Source organism: Neofelis nebulosa, chromosome 9 (assembly GCF_028018385.1).
Source record: "Neofelis nebulosa isolate mNeoNeb1 chromosome 9, mNeoNeb1.pri, whole genome shotgun sequence".
In the NCBI taxonomy this organism is placed as follows: Eukaryota; Metazoa; Chordata; class Mammalia; order Carnivora; family Felidae; genus Neofelis; species Neofelis nebulosa.
The window spans coordinates 26,569,681-26,589,531 of record NC_080790.1 but is presented as its reverse complement, the minus strand read 5'-3'; the positions used below and the strand labels follow the sequence as shown (position 1 = coordinate 26,589,531).

Here is a 19,851-nt window from a genome sequence, read left to right as displayed (position 1 = left end):
CCCACTAAATTCAGTGAATCTCAGTTATGTTCCCTGGAAACCTATACTCCAGAAGATATGGTGCCAGAGACTCAACAAATGTGATTCCAATAAACTGGTAGCTAATGAACCAAGACTGAATCTTCCTCTGCAGACTGAGGCAAGGAAGACATTATCAGGCACCCTTCCCTCAATTCCATCATTAATTACACTGACTCAGCAGAAAGTACAAAGGCTTTGAGTAAAATCTGATCAAAATCAAGATTTCTCCTCTAAAAAGATTAAAAAATCATCATGTTGAATAAAAATACTGCAAATATTGTTTCATCATGTTGGAAGTTTTTAGAAAAATCAACCAGCAGATGAAGAATAATAGTTAAGGCCTGTAAGCGCTTTATAGAACTTCAACCACAAAGTTTGAACAGTAGAGAAATTATCTTATGCTTCTTCAATTAGCAAGAAATACCACTTTTAAGTATTTTAATACAATTGGTCCTCTGAATACTCATCTTCAGGACTTTCAAAATTGTTAAAAGGAATTATTTCAGAGAAAATAGAGGAAAAGAAAACCTTAGACTAATATGTAGAAAAAGGAAAAGCATGAATTAAATCAATTTTTGCAGGCAAATATATATTTTAGCAATTCTGTGCAAAGCTGGTATCATATCCTGAAAGATCCATTATCAGTCACTACGTATATTAAAATACCTTGTCTGAAGTAAAGCTTCCATTGGCGTTAGCCTGTCCTGTAACTGTTTGGACACAGCAGTAAGCAAAGATGCACAAGCTGTACTGCACCCAGCCAAATCTTCATCTTTAACATAATTCAGTAAGACAAAATACCAATAGACAGAACCTGAAAACAATAAAAGCAAATCAATGTTTCTTTTCCTCATTTTTCTCTAACAAAGAGAACATCATATTACATATTTATCAGTAAGTCCCCTTACGAAACAACTTACAAAGAAGGACCACCTCTTTGGAGGACTCTAAGAGGACAGTGACAGGGAATCTCCCATTTTTTAAGAAGTTTATCAAGTCAACCTAGTCATTCAGGTTTTCACTAACTTGAGATGACTCTAAGGGACATTTTAGAATAGCTGGAAAAGTACAGAAAAGTCTTGAAAACGATCCTCCCTGAAATACTGTTTGGTTTACACTAAAATTTTCAAAAACAGTGGATGGCAATGAGCTCCTAGCAAGTAAATATAGTTATGCTATACCGCCAGTTAGACACAGACCAACACAGCTAAAAAGATGATCATCATGGTGTATTCTAAGGCTCTTCTGTAAAATTTGAGATATCTAAGTACACTCCAGAATTTAAGCATCCTATCTTGAAGACCATCCTCAAAAAAACAACTTTAAACTGCAAAGACTATTAAAGTGAGCGACCAAGTCCAAAACATCTTACTCTATATAACATAAAGTTAACCGTTTTACCCAAAATATGTTCAAGAAAAATATAGATTCTTTATCCAAATTAATGATAATATAACCACTTATCAACTAACTTTGAGCACTATTTTTCTATAATACCACAAAGATCAAATCCTTGTGAAATATATTTATCTCATTGAGACAACTTGTTGAATAAATTGATCATTAAACAAAAGACTGTAAAAAATGTCTACAAAAAAATAATGTTAGGTTTAGAAGGGCAAATTAGTAGCTCTTTATAGCAACTAAAATGGCACAAAACATTGAAAATACTTGTAAAATTTTTATTGCTTTATGTATGTGCTATTTTAGGGGGACTGCTTTATAAAGTGCTACTTGATAACTACATTCATTCTTTTCTTTTTCCACATTCATTCTTGAATGGCATGTTTATAGTCTTCAGGTGCTTTAAAAACCTACTGGCCCCTTTTCTAGTTTGCCAAAGTCCCAGCAATCACACACAATACACGCATGGACCATTTTCCTTAGGTCATCTCTCTGGCACCTACTGGCATTTTAGCCAATTTGGGAAGATGTGATCTATAGTCTGTGAACAACCAAACAATCAACAATTTGAACGAGGTATAGAAAACGTATGAATTGAGACGACTTGCTATTTACTTAACTCTCCCACTTTTTCCAACCAGTATTTCTGAACAGAGTATCTGCCCACCTTCTCAATCTGCCAACCCTTAGAGAAGCTAGAGAAAAAAGAGGGGATAACTGAGGGGAAAATGTTGACTACATAATCTCAAATATATTGTGAGATATTTCCTATGACTGTTATTTGTGAGAAAACTAATTTCACATACCACCAGTTGCTGCTGCAGGTAAAAATGACATATTCTCAAGTAAGGCCTTCAACAGAACAGATCCAAATCCTGGTTGACACGGGTCACATTTGCCATTACTGAAAAAATTCAGAAGAAAAAAACTTAAATGTATCACCCAATGTCTAAATTCAATCCTAAACATGCTGTAGTACCTAAAACTAAATTTTAAAATGTATTCATACAGATTACAAGAAAAATCTGCCTTAAAGCCCCATATACATGCAGAAAGAACACAAGGACTGATTATACTGAAGGTCTTTGTCACGGTTTTCCTTTGCATTAAACCATTCTCTTCACCAAAAAGGATTAACAAGCAGGCATAGGCATTACTATCAGTTTTTAAACATTTCCTAGATGGTTTAAGTCTCAGGGTCTAGAAGAAAGGTCTACACAACGTTACAAATAAACCTGGTAAGAATGTCACGTAACAGGGAATAATGCCTCAGGTGAAGAATCAAACAACAATCAGGGAAGATAAAAAGTGGGGGAAGGGTTCCCCTTACAAAACTTCCCAAAACGCTACCAATAGGTAAAGAAGCCTGGTAGACTTCTTTTATTAAAAGACTTATGCAAGTCGACATTTTCCCCCTAAAAACCTGAAATTCTTAGAATCTCAATAATCCTCAGGGCACCTGAGTGGTTCAGTCGGTTTAGCATCCAACTCTTGATTTCACCTCAGATCATGATATCAGAGTTTGTTCCAGAGTTCAAGTGCCACATTGGGCCCCACGTTGACCTTGGAATTCTCTCCCCTCCCCTGCCCCTCCCCTACCCTTCCCCTGTTCGTGTTTTTTCTCTCTCTCAAAATAAGTAAATAAACTTAAAAAAAAAAACAACAAACAAACAACAAAAAAAAAAAAAAACAAGAATCTCAGGCGCCCAGGTAGCTCAGTTGGTTAAGCATCTGACTTTGCCTCAGGTCACGATCTTCTGGTTCATGAGTTTGAGCCTCACATAAGGCCATCTGGTACGCTCTCGCTCTCAAAAATAAATAAATATTAAAAAAAAAAAAAAAAAAAAAAAAAAGACTGAGTAACCCTCATCAACTTTCGAGATTTTTTTAACTTATGAAAATTCTTCTGTTATACATTCATTCACCAAGTATCAAATTACACTACAGACACAGCATCACCTATCAAACTATAGCTGCACCTACAAAGTGTATTTTCAACTTAAAAAACCACTAACCTAATGCACAAGGCTAGAAATCGGGCACACTTATGGGCTATGCTGCGTCCCGCCTCAAAGAAGCATACACGCACAATGTCTGAAAGACATTTTCGTGTTTTTGAAAGCAGGCTCTCATTTCCTTCTTTGGAGCTGAAAAACAATAGCAGATGTTTAGACTCATCTTGAAATTCTACTCATAATTTCCAAATAGCTATCATCAGTTGTTAGTAAAATCTTAATTATTAACCTTCCAGGTCCATTCGAATGTACTCCAGCTAGCCAACAAAGGGTATCTAACACAAGGCTCTGGGCATGTTCTGTGATTTGGCCATCATCTGCTTTTCTACAAAGAGTGTTAAGAAGCTTCTCGTGAAATTCTGAAAACTGTAACATAGCACATCGTTGCACTCTAAAAAACAGAAGATATAAACACATTAACAACCAAAATAGAACAGTTATGACTAAACCTACCACAACCTGGTTGGTTATTTGAAATCATGAATACCACAATTTAAAATATGTTTTTGAAAATTAAATATTAACAATGGAATGTTGACCTATTAATTTAAGGTTATGGTATTAAAAAGTCAAAACAGCATATAAGCAATACTTGGTTTATAGAAAGTTTTAAAAGAAATGAAGTTTACAATAATGTACTATATTCTGACAAAGAGTGAATAAAACTTCAAATTATATTTATGTCTTTCCTCGTCCTACAAATATTATATTCCTGGTATATACCAAGCACTGTACAGATACCTGGGATAAACCAATGAAGTAGAAAGATAACTCATACCCTCATTGAGATTACAAATACTTAAGTGAAATGGGGACCAAACAAAAATTTTCAAGTAAAAGATTTAAAAATTTTATGTGTGGGGTGCTCGGGTGGTTCAGTTTGTTAAGCGTCCAACTTTGGCTCAGGTCATGAACTCGAGGTTACTGAGTTCGAGCCCCATGTCGGGCTCTGTGCTAACAGCTCAGAGCCTGGAGCCTGCTTCAGTTTCTGTGACTCCCTGTCTCTCTGCCCCTGACCTGCCTGTCCCCCGCTCACACTTTGTCTCTCACATAAATAAACATAAAAATTTTTTTTTCAATTTTACATGTGTGTGTTAACGTTTATTAGAATTCATCCTTTGTACATTTATTACCAAGAGAATAGCAGAAGAAGGAAATGAGGTTACCTTTCCTTAGAAATTGAAGTTTTCTTAAATCTTCGAATGGTGACTGAGACCTCTTGCAGTAAGTCACAGCCCCGGAGGTTCTCAGATTTGCGGGCGCTACTTGAATTTTCATTCTTAACGTTAGATGATTTTTCCTAAACATACAAAAACAAATAACTCAATGAACAAACAAATGAAACTAAAAAAGCATTTACCATTTAAATAAAGTTTTTTTTAAAAAGGAAAATAACTGTATTATGACTATCAAAACAGAAATACCAAATTAAAATGAAAGCTTTTACCCTCATATTCAGTAAATGACTAACTTCCCCCAGTATTTATAATGGGGAAAAAACAAAGTGGCTGTTTTAAAGGCAATAACCCAATGATTATAGATTAGAAAGCCAAAGTCCTGAGTCCAAGTCCCAGCCACAGCACTTAGAAGCGATATGAAATACGACAGCTCCCCATCTCCAAGGTTCACTCACTTTCAATATGAAAAATGGAGATAATAATAGCACCTGCTCTGCCTACCTCAGAGTTATTTTGAGGATTAAATCAGATAAAGTACACAGAAGTCCTTGAAAAATTGGAAGACCTATACAAATATAAGATGATTGGTGTTACTGATATTGCTATTGTTGCTTATGAATAATGATGATAGAGAAACAAAAATCTCCAGAGTTCAGGAAAATCCAAGATTAGACAATTATGAAGAGACTGCATGGTACACAGCTAGTTGTAGAAAATCAACCTTGAAATTAGGATTTATCTCTAACATTACTCCCCAACTTCTCTTCCTGCATCCTCCCAAATGTTTAGCCAAAAAAAAGTGGTGAGTTACCAGTAAAGGACATAGAAACAAACTCTAAAACCTAAATAAAGAGGTATTATGGTCTAAAACAATTATAAAGGGAAATATCTGCTAACAATTACTCTGCTGAGCATACTTTATAAACACTTGCTTACAGTTAATTCAAAATAGATTCTTCTTAATTGTATTTTTAAAGTCAGTCACTGCAAGGAAAAATTATAAACAAAGTATCTATTGAAAAATCAATAAAGGGTCATACTACTTCAAGAGTGTGTCAGATCTTGTCCACCATGTCTATAATAGCACTGCTGTAGTTCAAAACGGCACAGCTTCATACCTTGCCTGCTGCAACTTTTGCCAAGAGTGAAGCAAGTGAATAACCCTTGTTACTCTGGTGTTTTAAGGATGGAAGTCTTACTACCGGGCGTATACCACCATTACAGATCTCATCGGTTCCTCTTTCATTTACTGCCTTGACGTGGATTAAAAAGGAACGGTATTTTCCTCCTGCCATACCTAGAGGAGCCAACACAGAATGGGAAAAATAACCAAATCACCAAAAGAACGACTTGTTTTTCACCTTAACAGAGCAAGTTATGTAATTAATTCCACAAATTTTCAAATTATTGAGTCTAATCACTGAATAACCTTCATATGTTGGTAGCAAAATAACAAAAAGCACAGGGGCTATACCAACAACAGAAGACAGAAAATTCTGACTAAATGTTACAAACATTTTGCATATCTTTCCCTGGTGAAATGATACATTTTAATAACATTCTGTCAACTATGGGAAAAACACAAAGATAAAACTATCTTTCAGTGAGCACCACTGATCGATGATGAAGGTATCATTCTGTGAATGCATCCGGTCCTCTTACAGACACACGCACACAGACATACGCACATATACACGAGCACAAAAAGCACAGGCTTTGGCGTCACGACCTGGGTCTGAATAATGGCTCAGTTATTTATTAGGCATGTGCCCGATAATCTCCTGTGGTTCAGTTCCTTCAAATGTAAAATGGGAATAAGGGTACCTACCTCAAAAGTACCTAACACACAATTGTGCATGGCACAAAGAGAGCACTCAATAAATACTGGTCGTTACTATCACCAGTACATTTTGCTTCCTTTTAACTAAACTGAGATCATACCACACAATGCATATGTAAAATACACTGCAAAAATAACCTCAAATTAATACACTCACCAGTAAACCATCAGCCTATTGTTATCTCACAGGTATTAAATCCTTCTGTAATTACAAAAGCTACCTTTGTTGTTTTCCACTGATCCACCTGCCTACTGTGCTAACATTACACTATTATAATCTTCTTATTGTTGTGTTATTACTCTTTGTTTTAGTATCTGACAAGACCCTCCCTCTCTGTTTTCTTTTTCCAAACCTCTTTGACCCAGATCTTCCTTTTACTCTAAAAATTTAGCAATCATTTTCTCCAGTACCAAAGATTTCTGGAGAATTTGGTAAGGAAAAAAAATCATCTTCAGTAAATTCTAGGAAAGTTAACACTTTTAAATTTAGTCTTTTGAAATACATGTCATATCATTCCACCCTCCATTTTGTCAAAGCCAACATCTTTATATTCATATACAAATTTACGTTTCACAGTCTCATTCAACAAAAGTTAAGTTATACTCTCAGCAATACGAGAGATCTTATTAGCCTTGCTCACTGCTGTATCGCAGCACGTAGCATAACACACCACAGGAGGTCATAAACTTAATGAATGAATGAGCTGTAGTCAAGAGAGCACATTAAAACTCGTATGCAACACATACTATGCATCTAACGGTAAATGTGTAAATGTGGACAGCTATTATGAAGGGAATGTACACAAATGAAAATCGTTGTTATTTAGGTGGTGAGGTACTTTCTGGCTTGAGGAAGGATCACCACATCCCATCCCACATCCAAATTTACTTTAATAATCAAGGTAGGTACTTTGTTGTTGGCTTTTTTAATTTACTGGGATATGAAGGCTGATATATAAACATCCTACTACTGTAATATCTATCATCTACATAAGAGCCAATTACTTTTAAATACACATTAATTAAAATGTGTATATGTGAGAAACTCAATAATTACATCTGATGTTATCAAAACTCTTCTATAAAAACCCTCAAGAGGAAATATTACAACAATAAAAATAAATAAATAAAATACAACAAATCAAGACAGAGAACTCTAAGTTGACGGGAAAGGCAACCATGCCAGAACATGTCACCTGGTTACTCAAAAAAGCTCTGCTATACCACACTAAGTCTGCAAATATTCATTTTTTTATGCTTTCTCCAAAAGTACTGAAACCTCCAAAACACAGAAAGTAGTATCAGAGTCACTTCTGAGAAGAAGGGACCACAGTTATCAGGAAACTGGTGCAACTATTAATGCAAATCCCAAACAAAAAAGTATCTTAGTTTTGTGAGACCAGTTTAAAAAAATCTAATTCACATTTGTAGCATTATCTATCCTGCGTTTGTAAAATATGTTACTTCACCTTTAACAAGTTTGGGGCTTGTTAATGTCAACATCCCAGCATGCCCTGAGAGATCAAGGCCACTAGCAAGCCATACTGGTCCACACAGAATGTCTTCTTTGTGATCTTCTAAAAATGGACACAATCTAAGACCTAAAAAGAAAAAAAAACATCATTTTCTTTTAAATTAGCTTATAATTTAAAAATAAGTAATAAGCAAATATCTATCCCATTTATGATACCACCACACAATATACCATAATTCGAATGTGTTCAAGTAAGAATTCACTATCATGCTAAGGAAATATAGTCAAAGATCTGATATATTTTCACATATCTGACATATGTTGCTTTCCATTCCCATATTATTTACATTCACCTTGATTTTCCAAAAATATTATAAAACCATGACATGATTTTAAATCTTGGGATATTAAAAAACAAGAATGCAAGTATTAGCGCAGCTGTGTTCACAAAGATGAGCTGAAAGTTAAAGCATATTGCCAAAGCAGAATTACAGGTTATTTTTAATTGTATTTTTAAAACCATGTTTTTGCAAGCCATAAGGAAATCTTTGCCCAACATGATGCATTTTGGATCACTATTCCTTTTACTGTCATGGACAACAGCTCTGTAATTTCACTCACACTGTGATTCCTCTACATCCATGTGCTGCATTTCTTCATTCAAATCAACCAGGGACGGTTTCCCATTTTGTTCCACTTCAATGTTAAGAGCTGGAGACAAAGGAAAGGTGATCTGCCTATCTACTGCTGTTTCTAGAGGATAAAAATATTAGTAAACTTAATTTTGCTTAATATCAATAATTTATGTGCCTGAAATTCTAAAACCTTGTTATATTGGGAACTACTGTGATTTTTATCACAGATGCTACAAAATGGTTGTCAGAAGAAGAAAAAAATTAGGTCCCATTGTTTCATACACTATTCTCTCTTTTAATGGAATTCAATATTCGCCTGAGAAATAATTTGCTGGCAGCTAAACTAAAAGTTCATACCCTAGACTGCAGAGTACAAACACCTGCAAAGTTTTCAAAACACCAGTGCCTAAATCCTAGACCCAATTAAAATAGAATCTGTCATGATTCAAAAAATGCACCACACACACACACACACACACACACACACGTACATGTGTATTTTTGAAAATAAGGAATTTTTCGTGTTTCATTGTTTCTACCCCTTGGTGTAAAGCAGCCATGTGATATGGTAATATGAAATTATCTCCAGCCTTTTAAATTAACCGATTAAGCAGTAAACACCAGACAGTAACGTCTAGTTCCGAACATGTTACATGTGTACAATCTATTCAACGAACTCAAAATACCAAAGTCTGAACTTGTAAAAAAAAACACACAAACAAAAAAAAAAACAAATAAAGTTGGGTGTATTTCTGGCATTATGTGAAAGGCTGAGTTTCACCAATAGTCTTAAGAGTATATGACTTCATTAACAAAGTTCTTTTCCCAATAGGGTCTCCACATAGGAAGAAAAACATGTAAGTCTAGTAGTGATGAAAGTGAAACTAATTTAGAAAGGAACTAACTGAATTTCCCAAATAGCATAATTACATTATTCCAGTTTATGCACTTCCATACAATACTGAACTACCAAAAACCTCTAAAATGTTCTAGAAGTAACTTTTTCTAAAATAAAACGACCAAGAGCAGAGCAGAAAACAAATATGGGGGTAGGGGAGAGAGCAGAGAGGAGGCAGGGGAAGGATATGAAACCTAGACAGTCAAGTTGAAAATCAGTTTGTTTGTTTTTTTTTTTTTTAAAGAAATCAACTGCAAAATCTTCAAATATAAATTCTGATTCATTCTTACCATTGACTTTCCCTAAGCCCGGAGCTTTATTTTTCAGCAGTGTCACTTGTATCTGCGGAATATTGGTGATGTTTGAGTTCAAAACAAATTTGAAGTCCACATGTCCAACCATACAGGCTTTAGGTAGAACCAATTCAAACACATGTTCATCCCAGCTATTGCTGTCAAATAAGGGGGAAAATGCTAAATACAGCAAAAATCTTTCACTGACCAAAACCACATTGTCATTAACACTTTTCATATTCTTGGATTTGCAGCCTCCAACAAAACTCAGTGCCTCTCAATGGGATCAAGAGAGAAGACAAGCAGCTCCCAAAAGAGAGGTTAATCTTAGCGCAATAATTGATCTTACCTTAGAAAGTGACACCTACCCTGTGAACTGAACATTACAATAAACCCTGTTTCTTACACTATGGAGCATTATGCATCAGAATTGTCTGCAGATTCCTGGGCCCCACCCGAAATCTATAAGTGGAGTCCCAGGAATCTGCATTTTAAAACAAGAACTTGTTGGGGCGCGTGGGTGGCTCAGTCAGTTAAGTGTCTGACTCTTGCCCTTGGCTTAGGTCATGATCTCACGGTCTGTGGGATCGAGCCCCACACCACGCTCTGCACTGACAGCTTACTGTCTTTCTATCCCCACTAGGATAGAAATTCTAGCGACAACCATATTACTAGTGTCTACAGGAGTGACTGCACAAAGCAACCATTTATCTATCTAGTAAATCAACTTGTGAACTGAGGGACCAAACTAATTGCAATGGTGGATTACTCTCACTATTTTATCCTACAACTAAGAATATAGAAATTTCCAAAATTAAGGTGACAAATGAAAAGAAAAAAGTTATTAATAGAAAAAGTTAAGAAAAACAATATATCTAAGAATTTTATGTTGCCTCTAACAAATATATAATGTAGACTTAAAATTTAATACCCTGAAACAATGTTTTACCTGTCAGTCTGTAGTTTCCAAGTTCTAGTATGCTGAGCAGCATCTCCGTGGTGTTGCTGATGTAAATGTTGAGGATGCCTCCTTTGCTGCTGTTCTTGCTGAACTTCTACCCAGCATGGAGGAACAGTGGCTGAAAACCGTGGGGTCAAAGTCTCAAAGCGGGTTAGCTCCACTAGAGATGTCAGGATGTCAAGGGTGAATGGCTGGTCCACCAACAAATCAACTCCTTAACAACAGTAAATATTGAATTTGAAATAGGTTTTTAAAACAAAGTAGTTTTAATCTGTGTTTTCTGTCTAATCAATTACAACAACTGCAAAATATCCTTAAAGGTGTTATATATACATATATATATATGTATATATATACACACGTATATGTGTATATGTGTGTGTGTGTGTATATATATATATGTGTGTGTGTGTGTGTGTGTGTGTGTGTATATATATATATATTTTTTTTTTTTTTTAATTTTTCAGAAAGACAGAGACAGGTCAAATAGAGGAGGGGCAGAGAGAGAGAGAGAGAGAGGAAGAGAGAAAATCCCAAGCAGGGTCTGCGCTGCCAGCAAAGAGCCAGACGTGGGGCTCAAACTCACGAAACTGTGAGATCAGGATTTGAGCCAAAACCAAGAGTTGAACACTTAACCAAATGAGCCACCCAGGTGCCTCTCTTAAGAGTTATTAATGAGAGCTAAGAGATCTACAGGCAAATGAAGAAACTAGCACTGACTACATAATGGCCACAATGAAAATCCACTTGAATATTTTAGATTACAGACAGGGTACCTCTTACTGGACAAACCCAAACTCAACCTGTTAGAAGAGCCTTGACTGGGGTGCCTGGGCGGCTCAGTCGGTTGAGCATCCAACTCTTGATATCAGCTCAAGTCATGACCCCAGGGTTGTGGGATCGAGCCATGAGTTGGGCTCTGTGCTGAGCATAGAGTCTGCTTAAGATATTCTCTCTTTCTCTCTCTCTCCCTCTCTCTCTCGCTTCCCCCTTCTAGCCTTCTCCCCTGCTTGTGTGTTCTCTCAAAAATAAAAATAAAAATAAAGAGAAAACCGAAGCACAAAGAAGAGTTTAGGGTAACACGTAAACAGCATGAAATGGAATCATATACTTAAGAAATCATGAAAAATTTATTGTAACTAAACACAGAGAAGAAAATTATAGAGTTACTTCAACGAAGTCCACAAAGCAAATTAGAATTTCAACAGGAGTAACATGTTAGCATTACTTTCTCTGAAAAAGCAGCTCTGGAGGGCAGTATAGAAAGAACATAGATAGGAGAAGACGTACGAACAACAAACAAAAACAAACCTGTGTAATGATGCACAATGGGGCAACAAAAATCTGAATACCGTGCCCCAGGGAGAGAGTATTTTTTTAGCTTTTCAATTCCAGTAGTGATATTAGTAATATTAGCCACTCCATTGATTTTATACTCACTTAATGAACTCCTCTATTTCATGCTATTTCCCTCCCTAACTACACCAAAAGCTCCCATAATGGCCAAAATTGTGTTTTTGCCTCTTAGGTGACATGGCCAATATTGGCCAACCTACCACAGGTGAAAAAGCATTTTTCATTTTAATGTTTACAACAATTTCTAACTACAGAAAAAAATAGTGATATATAATAAACAAAATCAAGCCTAGTAAAAGAATGGCAACCAGGAAATGAATTCCCTCAACTAAGTAACCAACAGTTGACTGTAAAAACTGAAAGAATGTTTAAGATTATTTAAGTAAGAATCAGAAACCTTTGAACATCACAAGAATTTCTGTTTAAAGAGTCATTTAAAAACTCAGTATCATACCTGAAATGCCAGGACTTGAAGGATTTGATAAAGGTTTGGAACCTTCTGAAGATGGTTCTATTCCTTTAGAAAGAGCTCCATCCACTAGTATATCAGCTTCATCAATATCATCACAAGCTCCTCCAATTTGGAGAAAATGAAGCTCACCGCCTACAGTGTAGTAAAATTTTATCAACAAAGGCACACAGAGTATGGGTAAACATAGAAGTGCACACTACATCGGTAAGAAACTTAATTTAGTATCATTCAACAGGCAGATAAAGGGGGCTGCCAAAGTGACATATATCCCAGAATTTAGAAATTAAGTTGACAAGGCACTTCAAAATGAAAATTTAATAAAGAAAATGGCAAACACATAAACATATATGAAAACAGTTATTTACCTAGTACTAACTACATGTAAAACACTACCTTAAATGCTTAAAAATTCATTTAATCTTCACAAAAACCCTTGAGATAAGGACTATTACTGTGACCACTTTACAGATAAGGAAACTGATGCATCAGCTCTGTGTCTCAGAAGTAACGAAAATAGAGTCTTAATTTTTTGAAGTATTCATAATGAAATGAAATTCAGTTTCTATTTTTTATATCTCTCACATAAAAAAACTGAAAGCAAACTTAGCAAATATTTAAGACAAAAATCAATGGATAAAAGTATATTCTAACGTAAGTATTTAGAGATTCACTTCCACCATGACAGAACAGAATAAGGAAGATGATAAATCCACTTCCTGAAAACCAACTTACAAAGCTAGACAGAACTGTCCTTCAACCAGGGTGGGTGGGGCAAGACATGAAAACCAGAAGGACTGCTATTGCAGAGAGGACAGCTGTCAGTTTAAAGGGCTCAGTGGCAACAAAAATGAGGTATATCAGCTCTGCTACCTCAAGTCAAGACCCTGTCTGGAGCAAGCAAAGCACTTAATAGAAAGTTGTAAGAAGTGAAAAGAAACATAGGGGGCTTGGTAAACTCTCCACATACTACACAAGGATCAGAGGTTGTACACATGTGTAGCAAAACCAGACCTGGCCCAAGCTATCCATATATTCTCAGTCAACTAAGTCCCATGCATATGCAGAAAAGATGTGAGAGGGTATAACATAAAATAAAAACAAAGAAAACAAAAGCCAAGGCACACCTGGATACAGACTTACTGGTGAGGTTACTTAAGCACAATCACTTATCAAAATCTTTGGCTGACCACTAAGCCACGTGGACACAGAGGCAACAAACGAATACCGGGGGGGTAAAATGACAAGAGACATGACTGCAAGACTGAAAAGAAAACGAATTACAGAAATATAGTCCTGGTGGGTTAGCAAACAAACAAAGCAACAACAACCTCCAAAGTGGGGGGAATCAGAATCCAGAATTCTACAATGTTATTTAAAACGTTCAGTATTAAATTAAGAACTGTAAGACATGTGAAAAAAGAGTGACCCATGCCTAAGGAAAACAAAATCACTGAGAAATATCTCTGAGTTCCCAAGATTTAGATTTGGCAGACAAGGACTTCAAAGAAGCCACTGTGAATATTTTTACAGAATAACAGGAAATCAGGTATGGAGAATTACAGGAACAAATGGTGGAAATGACTCAACAAGTGAAGAATCTCAACAACAAAAAATTATTTTAAAGAACAAAAGGGAAATTCTGGAGTTGAAACATAAAATTCCTAAAATGAAAAGTTCACCAGAGAGACTCAAAGCAGATTTGAGATAGCAGAAGGAATCATAAAATAAAAACTGAGTATAACTAATTAGCCAATCTGAATAAAAGAAAAAGATTTTTTTTAAGTGAAAATCATCTCAGATACATAGGACAGATCAAGTATAAGAGGGTACATGTAATGGGAATTCCAGAAAAAAGAGAAGAGAACAAGGCAAGGGGGAAACTGATGAAATACTGGGAAAAAACTCCCAAATTTGAAGAAAAACATTACACTGCAAATCCAACCAATTCAATGAACTTCAAGTCGGAGAAACACAAAGAGATTCACAGATACCTATGTTATAGTCAAACTGCTCCAAGTTACTCAGTGAGAAAATCTTAAATGCAACAAGTTAAATATGACTCATCAGGTGGAATAACTACGATGCAAAATGAAACAAGTGCAGAAATAGTCAACCAATAACTGTACATTCAGTACTACCCTCAACGATGAAAGAAAACAATACCAAATTTACACACACACACACACACACACACACACACACACACACACACACAGGTACCAGAAATGATAAGGTGGTAAACATAATGTATATTTTTTCTCATTTCTTTGAAAACTTTTTCCAAAGACAAAGATGGTAGAAAACAACTTTTTGGTTGGGTTTATAACTTATCTAAATGTAAAATATATAAAACCATAGTGGCACAAGGGGACAAGAGAAAAAAGATCAAAGTATATTTTACTAGAATTAAGTAATTAGCATTATTCTAAAGTAGACTGTGACAAATTAAATCACTAAGAACAGAACTCCAAAAAAAGTATTTAAAAAACAATATATAAACAAAGGCAGCAGTAACGTCACACCAAACAGCTGAGTGGGAAGTTCTAGGTAGGGAGCTCTAGAGGTCAGCTACTGAACTAGAAAAGAGTGACTGAGAAATCAACTATTTCCGAACTCTGGAACCCAACCAGAAACAGCAATCAGAGGATGCTTCATAAAAGGAAAGGCTGCTGATCTTCCCTGAGTAGAACCCACTGCCACCCCCCATTCCTCAGCCCTGTGCCAGCCATGGGGAAAGTGGCCCACACTTCTGGAGTGCCTGGCTGGTGGCAGGGTGGACAGTAGTGACCTTATTTCCTTGTTTCACATACAGGTATATGTATGTGTATGTATATTCTATTTGTGAACTTTAATCAAACACAGCCGCATCAAATCTACCTTTAAGTACATTATTACTATTTGAAATTAACTTACAACATTAGTTATAGATTTTAATCAAAAGGTTCAATAATTCTCCACGAGACAACGAGTTTTATGTTATCTGAATATACTCTTAGGACAATGTCATGTCCATCTGATTCAGTCTGCAAACCTTTTTAAAAATTTTACAACTGCTTTATGGACTGTCCTATACATTTTAACACATCAACTTTTCTTTCCTCTTTTTTGTTACTAATGTTTTCAAATGCATCTTCATCAGTTAATCCTTGAAGAACTAGGGGATAATTTTCAAAGTGATTAATTTCGCAGGCTTTTTCTTGTCCTTCGATTCATCTGGATAAGTTCTCTATCACATGAGATCAATTCCTAGAACTTTTCATTACCCAAACTCCAAGAACACATTAACCTGTTTAAACACTACTTCTCCTCTGACTCACCAAAAGCGTATCTCATCAAATAATTAAAATCATTAAACCCTGACTGCATTTCTGGAAAATATTAGTATCTTACACAGATGTGCCCTGGGGCAGGGTCACTCAGGTTTCAAATCCACTCTGGATGGCCTATGGCAAAGTAAAATTGTTTTCATTTTTAAAATCTTTCACATTCAAAGATTCCAAAAGCCTCAATGTACAAGACTTTGGCTTTTGTTATGTTCTGGCAGTATAATGTAGTTTAAGCACCCGGACAACAGACACCCCAGGTATGAATGCTGACTCTCTCATTTATTAGTTCTGTGACTTAGGCAAGTTACTTAACCTCTCTTTCCTTCAGTTTCCTTATCTGTAAAATGGAGACAGTAATTGTATATACCTCATAAAGTTGGCACGATGACTAAATAAATTAACAGAAGTTCTCACAACAGTGAACAGGCACATACGTAATCAATGAATTCAAGTTATCCTTCATACCACATAGTATTTTAATGATTTTTCTAAACTTTATTAACTCTAATTCAAAGTTTTATTGAAGTTATTCTGCATTGCTCATTTTTTAAATTAATCTATTTGGATTTTGATGTTATGTCAAGATTTTTCTTCCCCTTATTTCACTAGATGTATTCCAAACAAGGCAATCTGAATGAACCACTATATTCACCACTACCCTTCTTGGCCAAACTCTTGGAATCTTTATGAAAGTGAGGAAAAACTCAGGTTACTTCCTCCCAAGAACCACAAGTGAGATGGATAACTTCCTCACACCCAGTTCCTCTCTGAAGCACTGGTTACAGTTACCTGGGTTTCGAACATCTCCTGGCCCTAAACTCCTACTACACTATCAATAAGACTATTCATTGTGCCTGATATGATCAGCAATCCTTTTCAAAAACGGCTATATCTTTCCAACTTAAAATATATAAAATAAGAAAGGAGAAGGGAAAATGCACACTGTTTGTTACTCTGTATGGGGCCTCAGATGTTGCAAAACTGATTTAACTATCAGCCAAAGGTTGGGAGTAAATCAGACAAGGAAAGTTTATTTGGCAAAACTAGTAATTTGTTAAATATTTTTATTTCAGGAGGAAATAATGACCAGTATATGCTCTATGCCAAAAACTTTACATACATTATCTCATTTAATTCTAAGAAGCCTAAAAACAGGCCTTCTGATCCTCATTTATAAATACACAAAGGTTTACTGAGTTCAAAGTAACTTGCCCAAGGCCACAAATTTGAGCAGATGCAGAGTCAGGACTCACAGAAACAACAGCAGGTTATTTTCTTGAGGTTAAAGCAGAGAAGATACTTTCTGAGAGACTTATTAACTTATTTACAATTAGAATCCTTACCTAGGGCAGTAGAAAAAAGTTTTAAAATGTTAAAACAGTAGAAAGATTTACCACTTCATTCTAAAAAAAACATATTTCACTGCATCTATATGGATCTAAAATTCATACTAGGTATGCACATAAGTGAATGCCACATACACAGATTTTATAAGATTGTAGAAGAACCAAACAAACCCATCTGCTTACCTTTGGTGCATGCACACAGCCTGTCTGTACCCGAGCAGTAAATGACAGAAACAAATGTGTCCTGTTCTTCAGTGCCCTCCTTTTTGGGAGGTTCCACTTTGGCCAAAATTTCAAAATTTGAAAGATCTAATATTTTTACATATCCTCCCTGAGTGGTTATTACCAGGTGTCCAAGAGTAGAAATATCAGCCTTTTTTTCTCTTTCAATGCCATTCTTTGAGGTTAACTGCATTTCCTCAACAGGCTCCTCACAGTCATCTTCTCGATTATCCAATATATCTGGTGGAAGCAAAATGAGCGAGGTAATTGTGTCCTGGGGGTCTTTGATATGTTGGATTTTTATTGGCTCCTCTTCTAAAGTCACTATCCGAGTGGCATAATTCATTTTATAAAGTATTAAATATCCACCACTAACGTTCCTCTGCTCAGGCTGAATTATCAAAGGAGTCTGTACATCTGCTGGTGATTCATGTTGGATTACACTAATATTTGCACCATTCACTACAGCAAGATTTGATTCCAGCTCGCCTTTCCGTCTATTACATAGCGCAGAGTTTAATTTATTTAAATTATTCAAGGCCTCTACTTGATTTATTGCACTCAAGGATTCAACAGGGCATGTCCGTAGTCCTACCAACAAATGAATTCCATCAGCACAAGGAGTTATGGAGTCTATACAAAGATTCTCCTCCTCTGCAAACTTTGGCAGCCTCAAGCACTGAACCAAAGTCCCAGGCTTGGGAAACACAGAGTTCCACTTCTCAGAATCTGGAGAGGTAAGGTTGGCTGCTGCATCTGCAAATTGCTGAATATAAGTCACAGGAGGATCCTGCAACAACAACTGCTCCTGACTATCCAGCTCCATTTCAATAATCTGTGGAACTGTAAAACCATCATCGTGCAAACTTTTACTCATTATATTGTTCATCTGTGAAAATATTTTTCCTGCTTTCTCATCAGATTCCTTGATACTATAAAGAAGCAAAATGGGTAAAGTCCTCCTTACCAGAGGAGAATTTAATTCTGAATTAGTACAGGACTCATTGTCAGTTGACCCTTGTTCTGATATACTTTCACCCTGAGTTCTGCTTAAACCATCCAGTGACCTGTGAGAATTACTACTAATGGGTGAGGTAGCAGGAGATTTATATGTTAATAAACCTCCAGCTAATAAACAAGGAAAGGGAATGTTGTGTTGTTCCTGGTGCTTTTCCTTTGTCTTTTCACTCTTAGAGTTTGTTAAGCAAGGATTTGCCCCGAGTTCTTCAAGATCCTTAACAGTATCTTCAAGCACATTTGCAACAACCTCCCACTGGAGTTTTTCAGGCTGCTGGAGAATGCTGAGTGCTGTTATATCAAGGCTCACTTCCATGGCTTCCTTCTGTGATGTGTGCCCTTTGAAAAGGAACAATATTCATTAGAATTGGCCTTGAGAATGCAAATCAAAAATCTTTAGTAGGGGCACCTGGGTGGTTCAGCTGGTTAAGCGGTTGACATCAGCTCAGGACATGATCTCGTGGTTCATGGGTTCGAGCCCCACATCGGGCTCTCTGCTGTCAGCACAGACCCTGGTTCTGATCCACTGTCTCCCTCTCTCTGCCCCTCCCCTGCCTCAAACTCGCTTTCTCTCTCAAACATAAATAAATATAAAAAAAAAAAAAAAGAAAAAATCTTTAGTATATGGGGCACCTAGGTGACTTAGTTGGTTAAGTGTTCAACTCTTGGTTTCAGCTCAGATCATGATCTCACGGTTCATGAGTTACATACAGCCCCATGTCGGGCTAAGCACGGACAGTGCTGAGCCTGCTTGGGATTCTCTTCCTCCCTCTCTCTGTGCCCCTCCCCTGCTCACTCACTCTCTCTCTCTCAAAATAAATAAACTTAAAAAAAAATCTTTACTATAATGCTTTCATTAATTTTCTTTTTTTACACATCTAATCAGTGCATTATAATTACATAAGTGGAAGAATTTTAAGTATTTAAAGGGAAGTTAACCAAATCTGATAAAAATTTACTGAGAAAAACCACTGAGGCCATTTAAGAGAGTCAAAATCATTTTCAAGTCAGAATATATTCTCCTGACAATGTAAGCAAACCTTCCTCCCTTTTTAATTTAGGAGAATGGTTAAAGAATGGAGACATTATTGGCATCAAAATAATACGAGTTCTGCCCTTCAATTCTAAACCAAAAAACACTGCATACCATTATAACTGTCACTTAATCACTTTATAGAATATCCACGAAGTGTTATTATAGGGTCAGTTCCTTCTCTTTTACCATTTAAAAGGAGTCATAGCATCCTCTACTCTCTCCCACCCTACCATGCTAATTATCAGTTGATTATCATAGTACACAATGTAACTCTAAGTTCAGCTTAGAAAAAAATTATAACTACGAAGGAAAAGTTCCAAAAATATGTCATTTTAAAGAGAAGCATAGGGGCGCCTG

At 36.1% G+C, this 19,851-nt stretch overlaps 1 protein-coding gene across 11 annotated transcripts in view; it reads right to left on the bottom strand.

The window, feature by feature from the left end:
* The window catches only part of BIRC6 (baculoviral IAP repeat containing 6), a 225,829-nt gene that overhangs the window by 151,109 nt on the left and 54,869 nt on the right, over nt 1–19,851 (bottom strand). For 7 of the 11 annotated variants that reach the window (XR_009248332.1, XM_058682986.1, XM_058682989.1 and 4 more), the window contains exons 10-21: nt 17,403–18,797; nt 12,530–12,679; nt 10,708–10,933; nt 9,756–9,916; nt 8,554–8,685; nt 7,928–8,059; nt 5,737–5,915; nt 4,607–4,740; nt 3,670–3,831; nt 3,441–3,572; nt 2,232–2,329; nt 688–835 (exon numbers count right to left, since the gene is read on the bottom strand). Coding sequence is in view for 10 of the 11 variants with exons in the window: in XM_058682986.1 (XP_058538969.1) it covers nt 688–835; nt 2,232–2,329; nt 3,441–3,572; nt 3,670–3,831; nt 4,607–4,740; nt 5,737–5,915; nt 7,928–8,059; nt 8,554–8,685; nt 9,756–9,916; nt 10,708–10,933; nt 12,530–12,679; nt 17,403–18,797 (3,049 nt within the window). In the remaining variant the exon portion in view is untranslated. The remainder of the gene's footprint in view (nt 1–687; nt 836–2,231; nt 2,330–3,440; nt 3,573–3,669; nt 3,832–4,606; nt 4,741–5,736; nt 5,916–7,927; nt 8,060–8,553; nt 8,686–9,755; nt 9,917–10,707; nt 10,934–12,529; nt 12,680–17,402; nt 18,798–19,851) is intronic. The other 4 variants (XM_058682990.1, XM_058682991.1, XM_058682992.1 and 1 more) reach the window with 2 other exon arrangements.